The following is a 13,789-nucleotide window of genomic DNA, read 5'->3' as shown; positions in this document are numbered from 1 at the left end:
TTAAAACATTGGAGCCATCTTTATGGTGTTTTGTGATCCAAAAGATAATTACATTTTATGTTGACCAGGCTTTTAGCTGAAAGAACTTTTTACTTCTTACATCATGGCTTATAGGATACTTAGAATCATCAATTCTTAATCAAGAGTCTGTTTCCTTGCAAAAGTTTCCTTAGTTGGCCTTATCCTTTGACGCTGCAGTGCCAGTGGGCCAGTCTAAACCTGTGTGTTCTTTTAATGAAACTTCTTAATAGTCTTTTTTAGAAAAAGAGATGAGCAGTTTATTTCTATCTGTATGGGAGAAGTTCTTTCCTTGCCAAATCTCTCATTAAAAGAAGCCTGATATTATGGGGTGTTAGTTATTCTAGTCAAGGTAGTTTTCAGGGAAGCTTTTGTGTGTCGGGGGGAGGGTGGTTGGGGAGAATGGAGATTACCATTGGAAATATAGGTGACCTTTAATGTACTTGGAAATCCTGGCGGCATAGTGGTTAAGAGCTCAGCTGCTAACTCTAAGGTCGGCAGTTCACATCCACCGGCTGCTCTTTGGAAACCCTATGGCACAGTTCTACTCTGTCCTATAGGCTCACTGTGATTTGGAATTGACTCAATGGCAACAGGTTTAGTTTTTGGTTTTTAATGTATTTGCAAAATATAGTGTTTTTTTGTTTTTTTTTTTAAACAATTTTTAATCCCTTTGTAATCCCTAAGCTGGTTGCTTGCAAGTTATATATTGAAATCCTTGGGACCAGGCTGACTGTGCCTATCAGTATAGTAAGCTTACTCAATAGTTGTTTATGTAGTGGCCACGGATTCAGCAATTTGTTAGTTCCAGTAGCTGAATTGGACTTAAGGGATGTGGTTAGAGTCATGCATTTTAAGAAAAGAGGGCACTGCAAACATACAAAATATTGTTTCAAATTACGTTTCAGTGCACACACCCTCTCTCGAGGGGAAATGCTGCATGCCCATACCTTCTCTGAACAGCCAAGATTTTGTGTCTTTACACATCACAGCTGTTACCTTGTGCAATAGGTAGCAGACAGTTGAAGCTATTGAGATATTTCTTATTCATTCAGAAGCTATGGTTTGATTGGTTCAGGAATTCCAGTGTGAAAGAACCTGATATTCTGGTTTCTTACTAACAAAGAATATTCTACTCTGTGATTCTCCTTTCAAACTCTGGCAGTAAACTAACAACATTTATATCCACTTATGAGTTCATGAAGGTCTTTTCAAGAAACTTAATGCTTTCTGGAGATCACAGTGAGTCAAAAAATAGAACCTAGCATCATCCTACTAAGTGGCCATATCACTGACCTCCTAAGTTATATTTTATGGCTAGTAATTTAATCGCGATTTATGTTCAGTACAGTGTTCAGAATACTAGAACAAATGATCAAGTTTCTTATGTAAAAAACTCGCATACTTACTCATTTTTCTAGTGACTACAGACATTAAAATGCCAGGATTGTGCTTTTCTGGCCAGTACCATCTCAGACCTGAATAAGAGGAGATCAATGGCACTGGGTTACTGGGTTCTGCTCTGGGTCCCATACTTTGGAAAGACTCCCATATCAGAAACACAAAACACAATGTTAATGGAGAGAGTGAATGGGAACTAAGCAGTGCTGGACTGGGCCCCTGTGCCCTGAGGCTATGGAGCTGGAGACCTGAGCTGATAACGCCCAGGGAGGAGAAAGCATAGTCTGTGCCTTGGGAAACTAGAAGAGTGGTGCTTCTCCCCCAGCATGGGTGTCTAGGCAGACTGTCACTGTTATCCCAACCATCACCATCTGTCCTCTGCATTGAATTAGGAGCTTCCCACATGGTGCTTCTACACCTGGTCTTGCTTGCCCCACCCAGTCTTCCTACTCATTGCTGCCAGAACGGTCATTCTACAATGCACGTCTGATCTTGTCACTTCACCATTTGAAACCCTTCAGTCCCCTCCCCAGTTGAACTAGAGATAAAGACCAAATGCTTAACTTGGTTTTCACGGCCTCCTTGACCTACTGTCTGTCATCTCCTCCCAGCCACCTAACTATTGAGCTTCATCTTTCTGCACACTCTGTGTACTCTATACTCTAGCTATCGAGTCATCCTTTCATTTCCTCAAAGGCAAGAAGCCTTACCTTGCTCTCACTTTCCTAAGTCCTGATGCATGACTTTGCCCCTACTTGAGACACCTGCCTCCCCTCTCCTCTGCCGTCTACCTCCTCGTCCCTCAGATGTCAGCATAGCTATTACTTCCTATTGCTGACCACTAACATCCGTCCCAAGGCTCCTTAGGAGCCTGTCCTGTCTGTTTCCATTGCACTTTTCTTCCTTCGTGAGGCATTAGTGGCTTAGTGGTAGAATTCTCGCCTTCCATGTGAGTGACCTGGCTTTGATTCCCAGCCCGTATACCTCACACACTGCTACCACACGTCTGTCAGTGGAAGCTTGCATGTTGCTGTGGTGCTGAGCAGGTTTCCACGGAGCTTCCAGACTAAGATGGACTAGGAAGAAAGGCTTGGAAATCTACTTCCAAAAGTCAGCCAGTGAAAACTGTAGGGTCACAAAGGTCCCATCTACAACTTATCATAGGGATAGCCCGGGACCAGGCAGTGCTTAGTTCTGTTGTGCATGGGATTCTCATGAGTTGGGGCTGACTTGATGACAGCTAACAACAACAATTTCTTTCCTTATCATAGCACTTGTCACTCTCTAGACGTTTCCCATTTACCTGCCTATTTTCCGTAGCTCCCTGACGTGAGGGACCATACTACCTTGCTCTTTGTTAAATATCCAGCCCATTACAGTAAACATTGCCATGCAAAAATGCTGATGTTTGCCTCTTCATATTAAAGGTATTTGGCAAAGCTGGCTAAAAGGTGAAATTGTCAACAAAATGAAACGGTTATGCGGAGCCTGAGAACACAAGGCTAGAATACCAGGGACTCCTGTTTGTCCTGTGGCCTTTTAGAAGCCTGAAGGAGCCATCTGCTGTCCGTGTCCAGCCAAGCCCCCGGGCCAGTGTTTGTCCCCAAGGGACTAGTTATGCTTTGCCTCAGCAATGAGTTTGACCATGGAACTCCCTGTACTGTCAACAAACATAGATGACCAAAATATTTCTCCTCGTCTCTAAGATGGGTTTGCACAAGATTGAAATGCCTTCCAAATGCTTACAGCACCACACTGTGATTTTTGAACAATGAAAAGATGGCATTTTCATATTAACTCAAGTAACGGAAAAAGGCATTCACATAGTGTTTTGGGTCGAAGTGGTGTACTTTTCCTGCCAAAAATGTTAACTGAAGTACTTTTAATGTGTGATCAATTTTGGCATTTATCCATATTTGATAGAAAGATAAAGCTGGGGTTGAATTGAATCTTTGTCTTCTGGAAGTGCCTGTTTGTGATCCACTCCATGAAATAAGTTTTTGAGAGTTTTAGGTAATCAGATGATTTTTTAATTTAGGTTTTTTTTTTTAACGTAGTTATCTTTTTTTTTATTATTTATTTTTTTAACCTCTTTCATGATATAAAGCAAGTTGTTTTGTTTTTAAAACTGGTACATATCAGGTGGTTATTTGCCAGTTAGTCTGAGAGCTAACATGAAACTAGTATTTGGGTTTAATTTGGTTCCATTAGGACAGATTTAAAACGGTGTGATACAGGACCTATTATCCTGGCAGTTGTAAGGGATTTTTGTGCTGGGAAGCAGGGCTAACAAAGACGGCACTGTCCACGCTCCGTCTATAACTGAGCACTTTCACACTGCAATTTAGAAGGTGTGCAGCTCAGGAAATTGCTGGCTTTGGCTGGAGCATACTTTTACTGCAAGGAAAATTTTATTCGTCACTCAAGTAATTGGCAGTTTTAATACCTTGTTCATAATTACCTTATAAACAAACGAACATATAAACCAGAGATTGTAGGGCCTGTTATCTAACATGTAGCCTTATTTGACCAATGTGATAGACACCTGTGGGTCTCCCCCTCCGTTCCCATGAAAAGCTAATTTGTTCCATTTATTGCAAAAGTCTATAGCTAAGCATTTTCTTTTCGTCGTTAAATGCAAGTATAGCTGTATGAGTCTCAGACGTCCTGGGGGCCAAAACCAGATGCAGGGTTTGCTGGGAGGTAGTGGTTGGGGACAGGGGTGGGAGATGGAGCGAGAGGGGCACTTCACGGTTACTGCACTGTTTGTGGGAGGACATCCTGGTAATGCAAACATTTGGGTTATGTATTTAAGAGATTTTTTTTGTCCCCCAAAGTGTGGTTTTCTTTAACCCACACACCCTGACCCCAAGGCCTGTGGTTTGTCTCTTGGACTGAATCCATCTCCGGGGCCTAGAAATTGACTAATTGTCTCACTTGCATTACTCTGTACCTCACAGCTAGATCAAGGAGTTTATTCACTGGTGAATCCAGATGTGGGAAATGGTCACAATCAGAGGTCATGGCTGACTTGACTCCAAACAAAGTCAGTAAGACTTTATGAGAATTTGAGGGGCTTGATTTTCATGCCTTGTACTTGGGACTGCTAATCCTTCTTTTTTTTTTTTTTTTTTTAACTTTATCACAGACAAAGGTGGGGTCTTAGGGCATTGTGTAGCCTATTCTTGTTCTCTTCTATAGGATTACTTCCTAAAAAAAGCTAAGATTGTTTGATAACTTAGATTTTAAAGATAAAAAATGACAGTCCCCCACAGTCCTTAAAAGTGACATGTTGTTGTTGTTAGCTGCCATCAAGTAGGCCCCCAACTCGTGGCAGCCTATGCACAATGGAATGAAACACTGCCCAGTCCTGTGCCATCCCCATGATCAGTGTCGATTGAACTGTTGTGCTCCATAGGGTTTTCAGTGGCTGATTTTTGGAAACAGGTCACTAGACCCTTCTTCCTAGTCTGTCTTAGTCTGGAAGATCTGCTGAAACCTCCTCAGCATCATAGCAACACACAAGCTTCCACTGACAGACAAGCGGTAGCTGCTCATGACAGGCATGGCCGGGAATTGAACCGAGGTCTCCCACATGGAAGGCTGGAGTCCTATCACTGAGCCATCCCTGCCTCATTAAAAGTGGCATATAGAGGGTTTTAACAGTATTCTGAGAAGTTTTGTTAGTTTGTTGTTGTTTAAATATACAAATGGTACAAGTTGTTCCCCCTCACCCTGTTACGATTCTCTTTCTTGTGGAGAAAAAAGCACCTAGCACTTGCACATTTTCAGGAAGTCTGCCTTCTACTTAGGTGAATGCTGAGGACATGCAAACCCCAGTTTATTTCTCTCATCTCCCTCAGATGCAAGCACAGAGTAATAGGGCCTCTGTTCTGGGACATGCTTTGTTGGCAAGACGATAACTCAGTGAGCCATGTTAGTTCGAAGCAGAAAGTTCAGCATTTCTGCAGGGTGGGAAGTAGTAGGTCTTCTGGAGGTACTTTTCTGTATAAGAAGTTTATTACAAAAATATCTTCAAGCCAGTCCACACTTACTCTCTGAGGTGACTTGGGAGTGCTTGAACTTGCCAGATTAAAAGCCCTAGTTTCCTAATTTAAAATTATTTATAATATTAACATCCTAGAAATAGTATGATTAAGTGGCATAATATATGAAAAATGCTCCATAGGTTTGGCGTCTAATGTGTACTCAAAATTATTGGATTCTGTACACATTCCGGTAAAGACAGATCAATAGACAGAGTGCCTGCTTCTATGGAGGTTGCAGTATGGTGGAGAAGACCAGTCTACAAGTGCTATATCAGTTCAAAGCATAGGATTTTATGAAAATGTATAAGAGGTGCAACCAACTCAGGGATTCAGCATTGGTCTTGTATACCTTCTGAGATGGCGTGAGGTCTGTCAGTTGTGGTCATGTGGCAAAGCTTAATAAACTCAAAACCCTGTAGAAATGCAATTATTAGTAAGAACTATGTATTTTTCTTGTTAAATGAAGCTTAATGGCAGACTACGTGTAGAAAAACCATTGTGCAACTTCTCGTTGTCCTTAGGTGTCTTCGAGTTGGATCTGAGTCATGGCAACTCTGTGTGCAACAGAACAAAACACTGCCTGGTCCTGCACTAGCCTCACAATCCTTGCTGTATTTTCGCTGGGGCTTCCAACCAGTTTCCTCTGGTTCAAACCCCTGCTGGGAATTTGCATTTTGTAACAAGTTCCTTGCTGAGAATTTGCATTTTTAACAACTTCTCAGGAAGTTATACATAAGAATCACCTGGGGATTTTGTTAAAATATAGATTCTGATTCAGTATGTCTGAGCTGGAAACAAAAATTCTCAGCAGGAGTTCAAATAAGAACGAATCTGTTTGAAGACCTGGTTTGAGCCTGTTGTTGCAACTACTGTGTCAATTCATCTCCTTGAGGGTCTCCCCCTTTTTTACTGACGCTCTACTTGGCCAACTATGATGTCCTTCTCCAGGGACTGGTCCCTCCTGATAACATGTTCAAAGTACTTAAGACAAAGTATTGCCATCCTCCCTTCTATGGAACATTCTGTCTGTACATCTTCCAAGGCAGTTTTGTTCATCCTTCTGGCAGTGGATGGTATATATTCAGTACTCTTTGCCAGCACCATAATTCAGATGCATTAGCTCTCTTTCGGTCTTCCTTATTTTCTGTCTGGCTTTCACATGGGTACGAGGTAATTGAAAATACCATGGCTTGGGTCAGGAACGCTTTAGCTCTCAAAGTGACATTTTTGCTTTTTAACACTTTACAGAGATCTTTTGCAGCAGATGCGCCCATTGCAACACATCGTTTGATTTCTCGACTGCTACTTTTGGCATTGATTGTGGATCCAAGTAAAATGAAATCCTTGACAACTTCAGTATTCTTTCCATTTATCAATATGTTGTTTATCGGTCCAGTTATGAGATTTTTGTTTTCTTTATGTTGAGGTGTAATCCATACTGAAGGCTGTGGTCTTTGATCTTCATCAATAAATGCTTCAAGTCCTCTTCACTTTCAAGCAAGGTTGTGTCATCTGTATATCACAGGTGGTTAATTGAGTCTTCATCAAATCCTGATGCTGCATTCTTCTTCATATAATCCATCTTCTTGGATTATTTGCTCAGCATACAGATTAAATAAGTATGGTGGAAGGATATAACCCTGATGCCTGTCTTTCTTGCATAGCATCCTCTTGTTCTGTTCAAAAGGCTGGGTCCTCTTGGTCTATGTACATGTTCCACATACACACAGTTAAGCATTCTGGAATTCCTATTCTTCACAGTGTTATCCATAATTTGTTATGATCCGCACAGTCGAATGATTTTGCATAGTCAGTTAAACACAGATAAACATCTTTCTGGTATTCTCTGCTCTCAACCGCGGTCCATCTGACATCAGCAATGATATCCCTCATTCCACATCCTCTTCTGAAACCAGCTTGAATTTTTGGCAGTTCCCTGTGTATGCCCTACTGCAGACATTTTTGAATTATCTTCAGAGTTTTACTTGTGTGTAATATTAATGATATCGTTCAATAATTTCCACATTCTGGAAATTTGGAATGGGAACAGATATGTGTCTCTTCCAGCTGCTGGCCAGAGATAGCTGTCTTCCAGATTTCTTAGGGTGTATGAATGAGCACTTCCAGCTCTGCGTCCATTTGTTGAAAAATTTCAATTGGTATTCCTTCAATTCCTGGAGCCTTGTTTTTTTGCCAGTGCCCTCAGCGCAGCTTGGACTTCTTTCTTCGGTACCATCGGTTCTTGATCATATGGTACCTCCTGAAATGGTTGAACATCGACCAGTTCTTTCTGGTACAGTTACTCTGTGTATTCCTTCCATCTTCTTTTGATGCTTCCTGTGTTGTTCAATATTTTGCCCTTAGAATCCTTAACTATTGCAAGACATGAATTTTTTATTCAGCTCTTTCAGCTTGAGAAATGCCGAGTGTGTTCTTCTCTTTGATTTTCTAACTTCAGGTGTTTGCATACATTACATTCAAAAGCAAGCCTCAGAGCCTATTCTGACTTCACCTTTTGTCTTTTCTTTCTTTCTTATCTTTTTAATGTCATTTTTCTTTCTTCATGTGTGATGTCCTTTGTATCATTCCACAGCTTGTCTGGTCTGCAGTTATTAGTGTTCAGTTTGTCAAACCTGTGTTTGAGATGTTCTCTAAATTCAGATGGGATATGCACAGAGTTGTACTTTGGCTCTCATGGACTTGTTTTAATTTTCTTTAGCTTCAACTTGAACTTGCATGTGATCAATTGATGGTCTGTTCTGCAGTCAGCCGCTGGCCTTGTTCTCACTGATGATGTTGAGCTTCTCCATTGCTTCTTTCCACAGATTATTGGATTCGATTTCTGTATAATTCTATAATTGCCATTTATGTTGTTGAAAAAAATGTATTTGCAGTGAAGTCGCTGAACTTGCAAAATTCTATTATGCAATTTCTGGCATCATTTCTGTCACCAAAGCCATGTTTTCCAACTACTGATCCTTCTTCTTTGTTTCTGACTTCGCATTCCAATCCCAGTAATTATCAGTGCATCATGATTGCATATTTGATCAATTTCAGACTGCAGAAGTTGGTAAACATCTTCAGTTTCTTCATCTCTGGCATTAGCGGTTGGTGCATAAATTTGAATTATAGTCATATTAAGTGGTCTTCCTTGTAGGCGTATAGCTTATTATCCTGTCATTTACAGCGTTATATTTCAGGATAGATCTTGAAGTATTCTTTTTAACAGTGAATGTGATGCAATTCCTCTTTGTTATTCCCGGCATAGTAGACTATATGATTGTCTAATCAAAATGGCCAATGCTAGTCCATTTCAGCTCACTGATGCCTGGGATATTGATCTTTTTGCATTCCTTTTCACTTTTGACAGCTTTTAATTTTCCTAGATTCAAACTTCTTACATTCCACATTCCTGTCATTAATGGATGGTTGCAGCTGTTTCTTTCATTTTGAGTTGTGCCACATCAGCAGATGGAAGTCCTGAAAGCTTTACTCCATCCACATCACTAAGGTCAAGTCTGTTTTGAGAAGGCAGCTCTTTGCTAGTCTTATTTTGAGTGCCTTCCAAGCTGAGGGGCTCATCTTCCGTCACTATAGCCAATGATGTTCCACTGCTAATCATTTGGTTTTCACTGGCCAGTTTTTCAGAAGTAGATCATCAGATCTTCTCCCTAGTCTGTCTTAGTCTGGAAGCTCCAACGAACCCTGTCCACCGTGGTTGACCCTGCATGTATTTGAAGTACTGGTAGCATAGCTCCCAGCATCACAGCAACACACAAGTCACCACAGTATGACACACTGACATTTGAGGAGCGGGTGACTTGTATAGCATAGAGCATTCTGCTTAGGGGTCTCAGACTGTTTCATTTTTCCTCAGGTTGTGAAGAGACTACTTCTCTGTGATTTTTAGGTAGATGTTATCTTTGCAGTCTTTCTGCCTTGGTATATTATTTTCACCTGTAAAATGATGGTCTTAAAAGACCAAGTTACCTGACCTAATTTCAACCAAAGTTTCAATTAACATGGCTTCCATATCTGTTTGGTTCCTGTTTTCTAGGAACATTGTCATTTAAAGTTGAATTTTCCCTTGAGAGCTGTTGTATTGATGACTTTTTAAGTGCTTTGACTTGGCCTCTTTTTTTTCTTCTTTATAGTCTAGCATAATGCCGAACCAATAGAATTTTCCAAGGTGGCGGAAATGTTCTGTATGTCTCTGTCCAGTGTGTTAGCCACGAGTCCCATGTGGGTACTGAGCTCTTGAAATTTGGCTGGTTTGATCATGGAACTGAATATTAAATTGTATTTAATTTTAATTAATTTAAATAGCCACATGAGGCTAGTGGCTGCCATGTTGGACTGTACAGTCTGGTCTTTAAAGCATTTAAGACTTCTAATAAAAATACATTAATCTAATCTAATTACTCCCAGGAATTATTTCTTCTGTAATAATGTTTTGTCTGTAGTAAGCCAAAACCACAAAACCCACTGCCATCGAGTTGATTCCAACTCATAGCGACCCTATGGGACAGAATAGAACTGCCCCATAGGGTTTCCAACGAGTGGCTGGTGGGTTTGAACTGCTGAATTTTTGGTTAGTAGCCGAGGTCTTAACCATGATGCCACCACGGCTTCTTCGTTTATAATAGTTTTTTCAATATTCAAAGCCCTGAAGCATGTCCACTGGTTTTAAAGACTATGACAGTATGTTGAAAGTTGCCATTTCTTAAAGGAAAAGGGCTCTCTCAAGGCACTGGTATTGTGACTTCTTTCCAAAAAGAGAATTAGAAATAGGTTAGAAATCAAGAAGAAAAAATAGGGAAATAACATGAGTGCCTAACGTGCCAGCTCAGTGTTCACATATCGCTTAATAAGATGAGAAGGAAGAAGGACCACCAACAAAAACAATGAAAAATCAGACCATTCTCTTTAAGTGCATATCACTTAGATGACCATAGCTATTATACTTCTACCCTGGACCTAGATAGGAATGTTTTTCATATGTTCTAAAATTATGAGTTACTGTATTATGCAAGTCTCTCGGTGGTGCAGTCAACGCGCACCACCGAGAGACTTGCATAATACAGGTGCCTTGAGAGAGCCCTTTTCCTTTAAGAAATGGCAACTTTCAACATACTGTCATAGTCTTTAAAACCAGTGGACATGCTTCAGGGCTTTGAATATTGAAAAAAACTATTATAAACGAAGGAGCCATGGTGGCATCATGGTTAAGACCTCGGCTACTAACCAAAAATTCAGCAGTTCAAACCCACCAGCCACTCGTTGGAAACCCTATGGGGCAGTTCTATTCTGTCCCATAGGGTCGCTATGAGTCGGAATCAACTCGATGGCAGTGGGTTTTGTGGTTTTGGCTTACTACAAACAAAACATTATTACAGGTCATTAACCAGTACCTTGCAGGTTCAAGTCCACTGGAGGATGTCTGAAGAAAGGCTGATTTACTTCAGAAAAATCAGCCAGTGAAAACTACGGAGCACAGTTCTGCTCTGAACACACATGGGTTGCCATGCGTCAGAATCAACTCGATGGCAACTGGTTTTATTTAATGCAAAATGGAAGGGTCCATGGTATTGCTGTTTAACATTTGAAAATTCTCTTCAGAAATGCCAGTTTTTCATATTTCCAAGGAACAAGTTGGAAATAGAAAATAGTTTTCTGCTTTCAAATTGTTGTACCGTTAACCCTGTTACCTGTGCTATCCTTAAACTCCAGGGCTGGAAACAGAATTATTGAAACAGTGCCTGAACATCTGAAACAATTCCAGTCCCTCGAAACTTTGGACCTGAGCGGCAATAATATTTCAGCACTTAAAGTGGCATTTCCATCCCTACAACTCAAGTATCTGTAAGTGAAGTTTTCTTTAACTTTTTTTTTTTTAAATATGAAAGTATTGACTGCAACAATGGACTCAAACATATCAATGCTTTCGAGGATGGCACAGGACTGGGCAGTGTTTCCTTTTTTATACCACTGTAGAGAAAAGACTCTCCACCTTTGTTAAAGTAAGTCAGAGAGATTTATTGAAGCCAAGGTACCATTCGAATGGGGGAACGTGAAAGCCTCAAGGTCTGAATCTCAGGAAAACCCATATCTAGTTATAGTACCATAGGAGGAACTACAAAGCTCGATAATTCTGATTGGTTTACAGTGATTGAGGTCAGTCAAAAGTGCAAGAGAGTAAAGTGTGTTTTTTAACATTTCTGGTTACACTAATACAACTGGAATACGTTGATTTGCTAAAACACATAATTACAAGATATATGGTTGAGATGGGATCTCATGACTGTCACAAAACAACGGCATGACGATGGCACGATGATACTGTCAGGACAGGTTGTTAATAAACATTACCTCACCCAGAACATAAGATATCCTGGGGAAATTTAACACAAAGCGATTTTGGTTACAGACCCCTGACCCCAAGGAAGGCTTTCCTTAATGATGAGGTTGATTCCCAAGCAGCAGGGTTTGAATCTGTGTGGAAGGTTACAGTGGGCCATAGCATTAGTTGAGCCATTTTTACTTCAAGTCAGATGCCTATTTTAATTTTATATCCCTTATCAATACATCTTTCGCTATGAATCGGAGCTAACTTGACAGAACCTAACAACAAAAACCAGAATGAAAATATGGTGTTGTAATTAAAACACAAACTTTAAGATGGAATAAACAGCCTGTTTTACCGCTGGTGGATCCAAAATGTAACATTTTCATTGGCTTGTAATTTGCCTGCCGTAAGCCCAAATAACCACAATGTTCGTTCTATTCTATACTCTTAGATTATAAAAATTAATGTCCTGTAAATGCTAGGAAAACTATATGGGGTAACAAGCACTTCTTTTTAAAAAAATAATTAAAATTCAACTGCTGCTGTGGTTTATTAATAAATAGATTTCATAAAAAGTAGGTAAATAGCTCTGACAATTTTTTTGTAATCTTCAGATACTCCAGTAACTCCCTGGCAGTATGTATTAATCACCCTGATAGTGCACTGGTTAAGAGCTTGGTTGCTAACCAAAAGGTTGGCAGTTTGAATCTACCACTGCTCCTTGGAAACCCAGTGGTGCAGTTCTACTCTGCCCTGTAGGGTCGCCATGAGCTGGAATCAACTTGGTGTAAATGGATTTTTTTTTTTTTTTTTTTTAAATATTGGTCTCTAGGTCCTAAATAGTAATTAAATGTCAATTGTTGAAAATGATGGTTAGGTTGTCTGGAGATTCTTTACGATACAGATACCTTCCCAAAGAAATCAGAAAGAAGGAGCTTATCTTCACACTTTCAACAGGTATATCAACAGCAACCGGGTCACATCCATGGAACCTGGTTGTTTTGACAATTTGGCCAACACACTCTTGGTGTTGAAGCTGAACAGGAACCGACTCTCAACTATCCCACCCAAGATGTTTAAACTTCCCCAACTGCAGCACCTGTGAGTAAAATGCTTCTTACATATTATTTCCTCACCTCTTATAAGCCCTCAGTGTCCCCTAAAAATCACAGTGTAGCAAAAGGAGGTTAGAAGGAAGGATGTAGCTGCCTTTGCTTTGAGAACTAGAGTTGTAGAATCTCTGAATTGGAAAGAATTTTAAAAGTCACCGGGTGCAAGCTCCTGCCTGACAAGACACGTTAGGTTGTTACTGAAAGAGTGCACAGTGTAATCATTGAACACCCTCCTTACAAAGGCATCATTGTGGCACTGAAGAAGTTATGGGGACTCTCAACAGCTGTGGTTTACGAGAATAATACTGACAACTCCAGGAGGCTCTGATAGCTTAAGTGGCTGTAAAGCACCGTCTCGTTAATAATGGGAGAGTGATCTGTGAACAGGTTCCTGCAATAGTGGTTTTCAACTTGGCTGCCCATTACAGACACTTGGGGAGCTTTTAAAAATCCCAGTGCCCAGGCCACACCCTCGACCAGTTATATTAGAGCCTCTGAGTTTAGGATCCCGGCTCCAGTAATTTTTAAAACTCCCCAGATGTTACCAATGTGCAACCAGGGTTTACACTTTAAGGTTCCATCTTAAGGAAAAAACAAACATAAAAAGAATCATGAAAAATAAAAGCCAGCTTTTGTAAGCAGATGGAACAGGATAAACTTGATGGCTGTGTTCCTGAAAAGAGCTCATGTTTTAATGTAAAATTCAGTGTTCTCGTTCTAGATCATTTAAAACAAGTGCTAATCAGTTTACTTCTATACTGAGTGGGCACTAGATTAGAAATTAAACTGCAGTCGAATATCTGTATTTTATTTTTCCCAAAATAAACCTCACATTTCAGAAGGAAATTTACTCACTGCTAGGA

At 40.3% G+C, this 13,789-nt stretch overlaps 1 protein-coding gene across 2 annotated transcripts in view; it reads left to right on the top strand.

Annotated features, from left to right (window-relative positions):
* Positions 1–13,789, top strand: part of LRIG3 (leucine rich repeats and immunoglobulin like domains 3) — a 60,156-nt gene that overhangs the window by 25,973 nt on the left and 20,394 nt on the right. For both annotated transcript variants that reach the window (XM_049883737.1, XM_049883736.1), the window contains exons 4-5: positions 11,199–11,330; positions 12,772–12,915. In XM_049883737.1, the coding sequence (XP_049739694.1) occupies positions 11,199–11,330; positions 12,772–12,915 (276 nt within the window). The remainder of the gene's footprint in view (positions 1–11,198; positions 11,331–12,771; positions 12,916–13,789) is intronic.

This window comes from Elephas maximus, chromosome 4 (genome assembly GCF_024166365.1).
Source record: "Elephas maximus indicus isolate mEleMax1 chromosome 4, mEleMax1 primary haplotype, whole genome shotgun sequence".
In the NCBI taxonomy this organism is placed as follows: Eukaryota; Metazoa; Chordata; class Mammalia; order Proboscidea; family Elephantidae; genus Elephas; species Elephas maximus.
The sequence above is the reverse complement of the archived record's forward strand: the minus strand, read 5'-3'. Positions and strand labels throughout refer to the sequence as shown.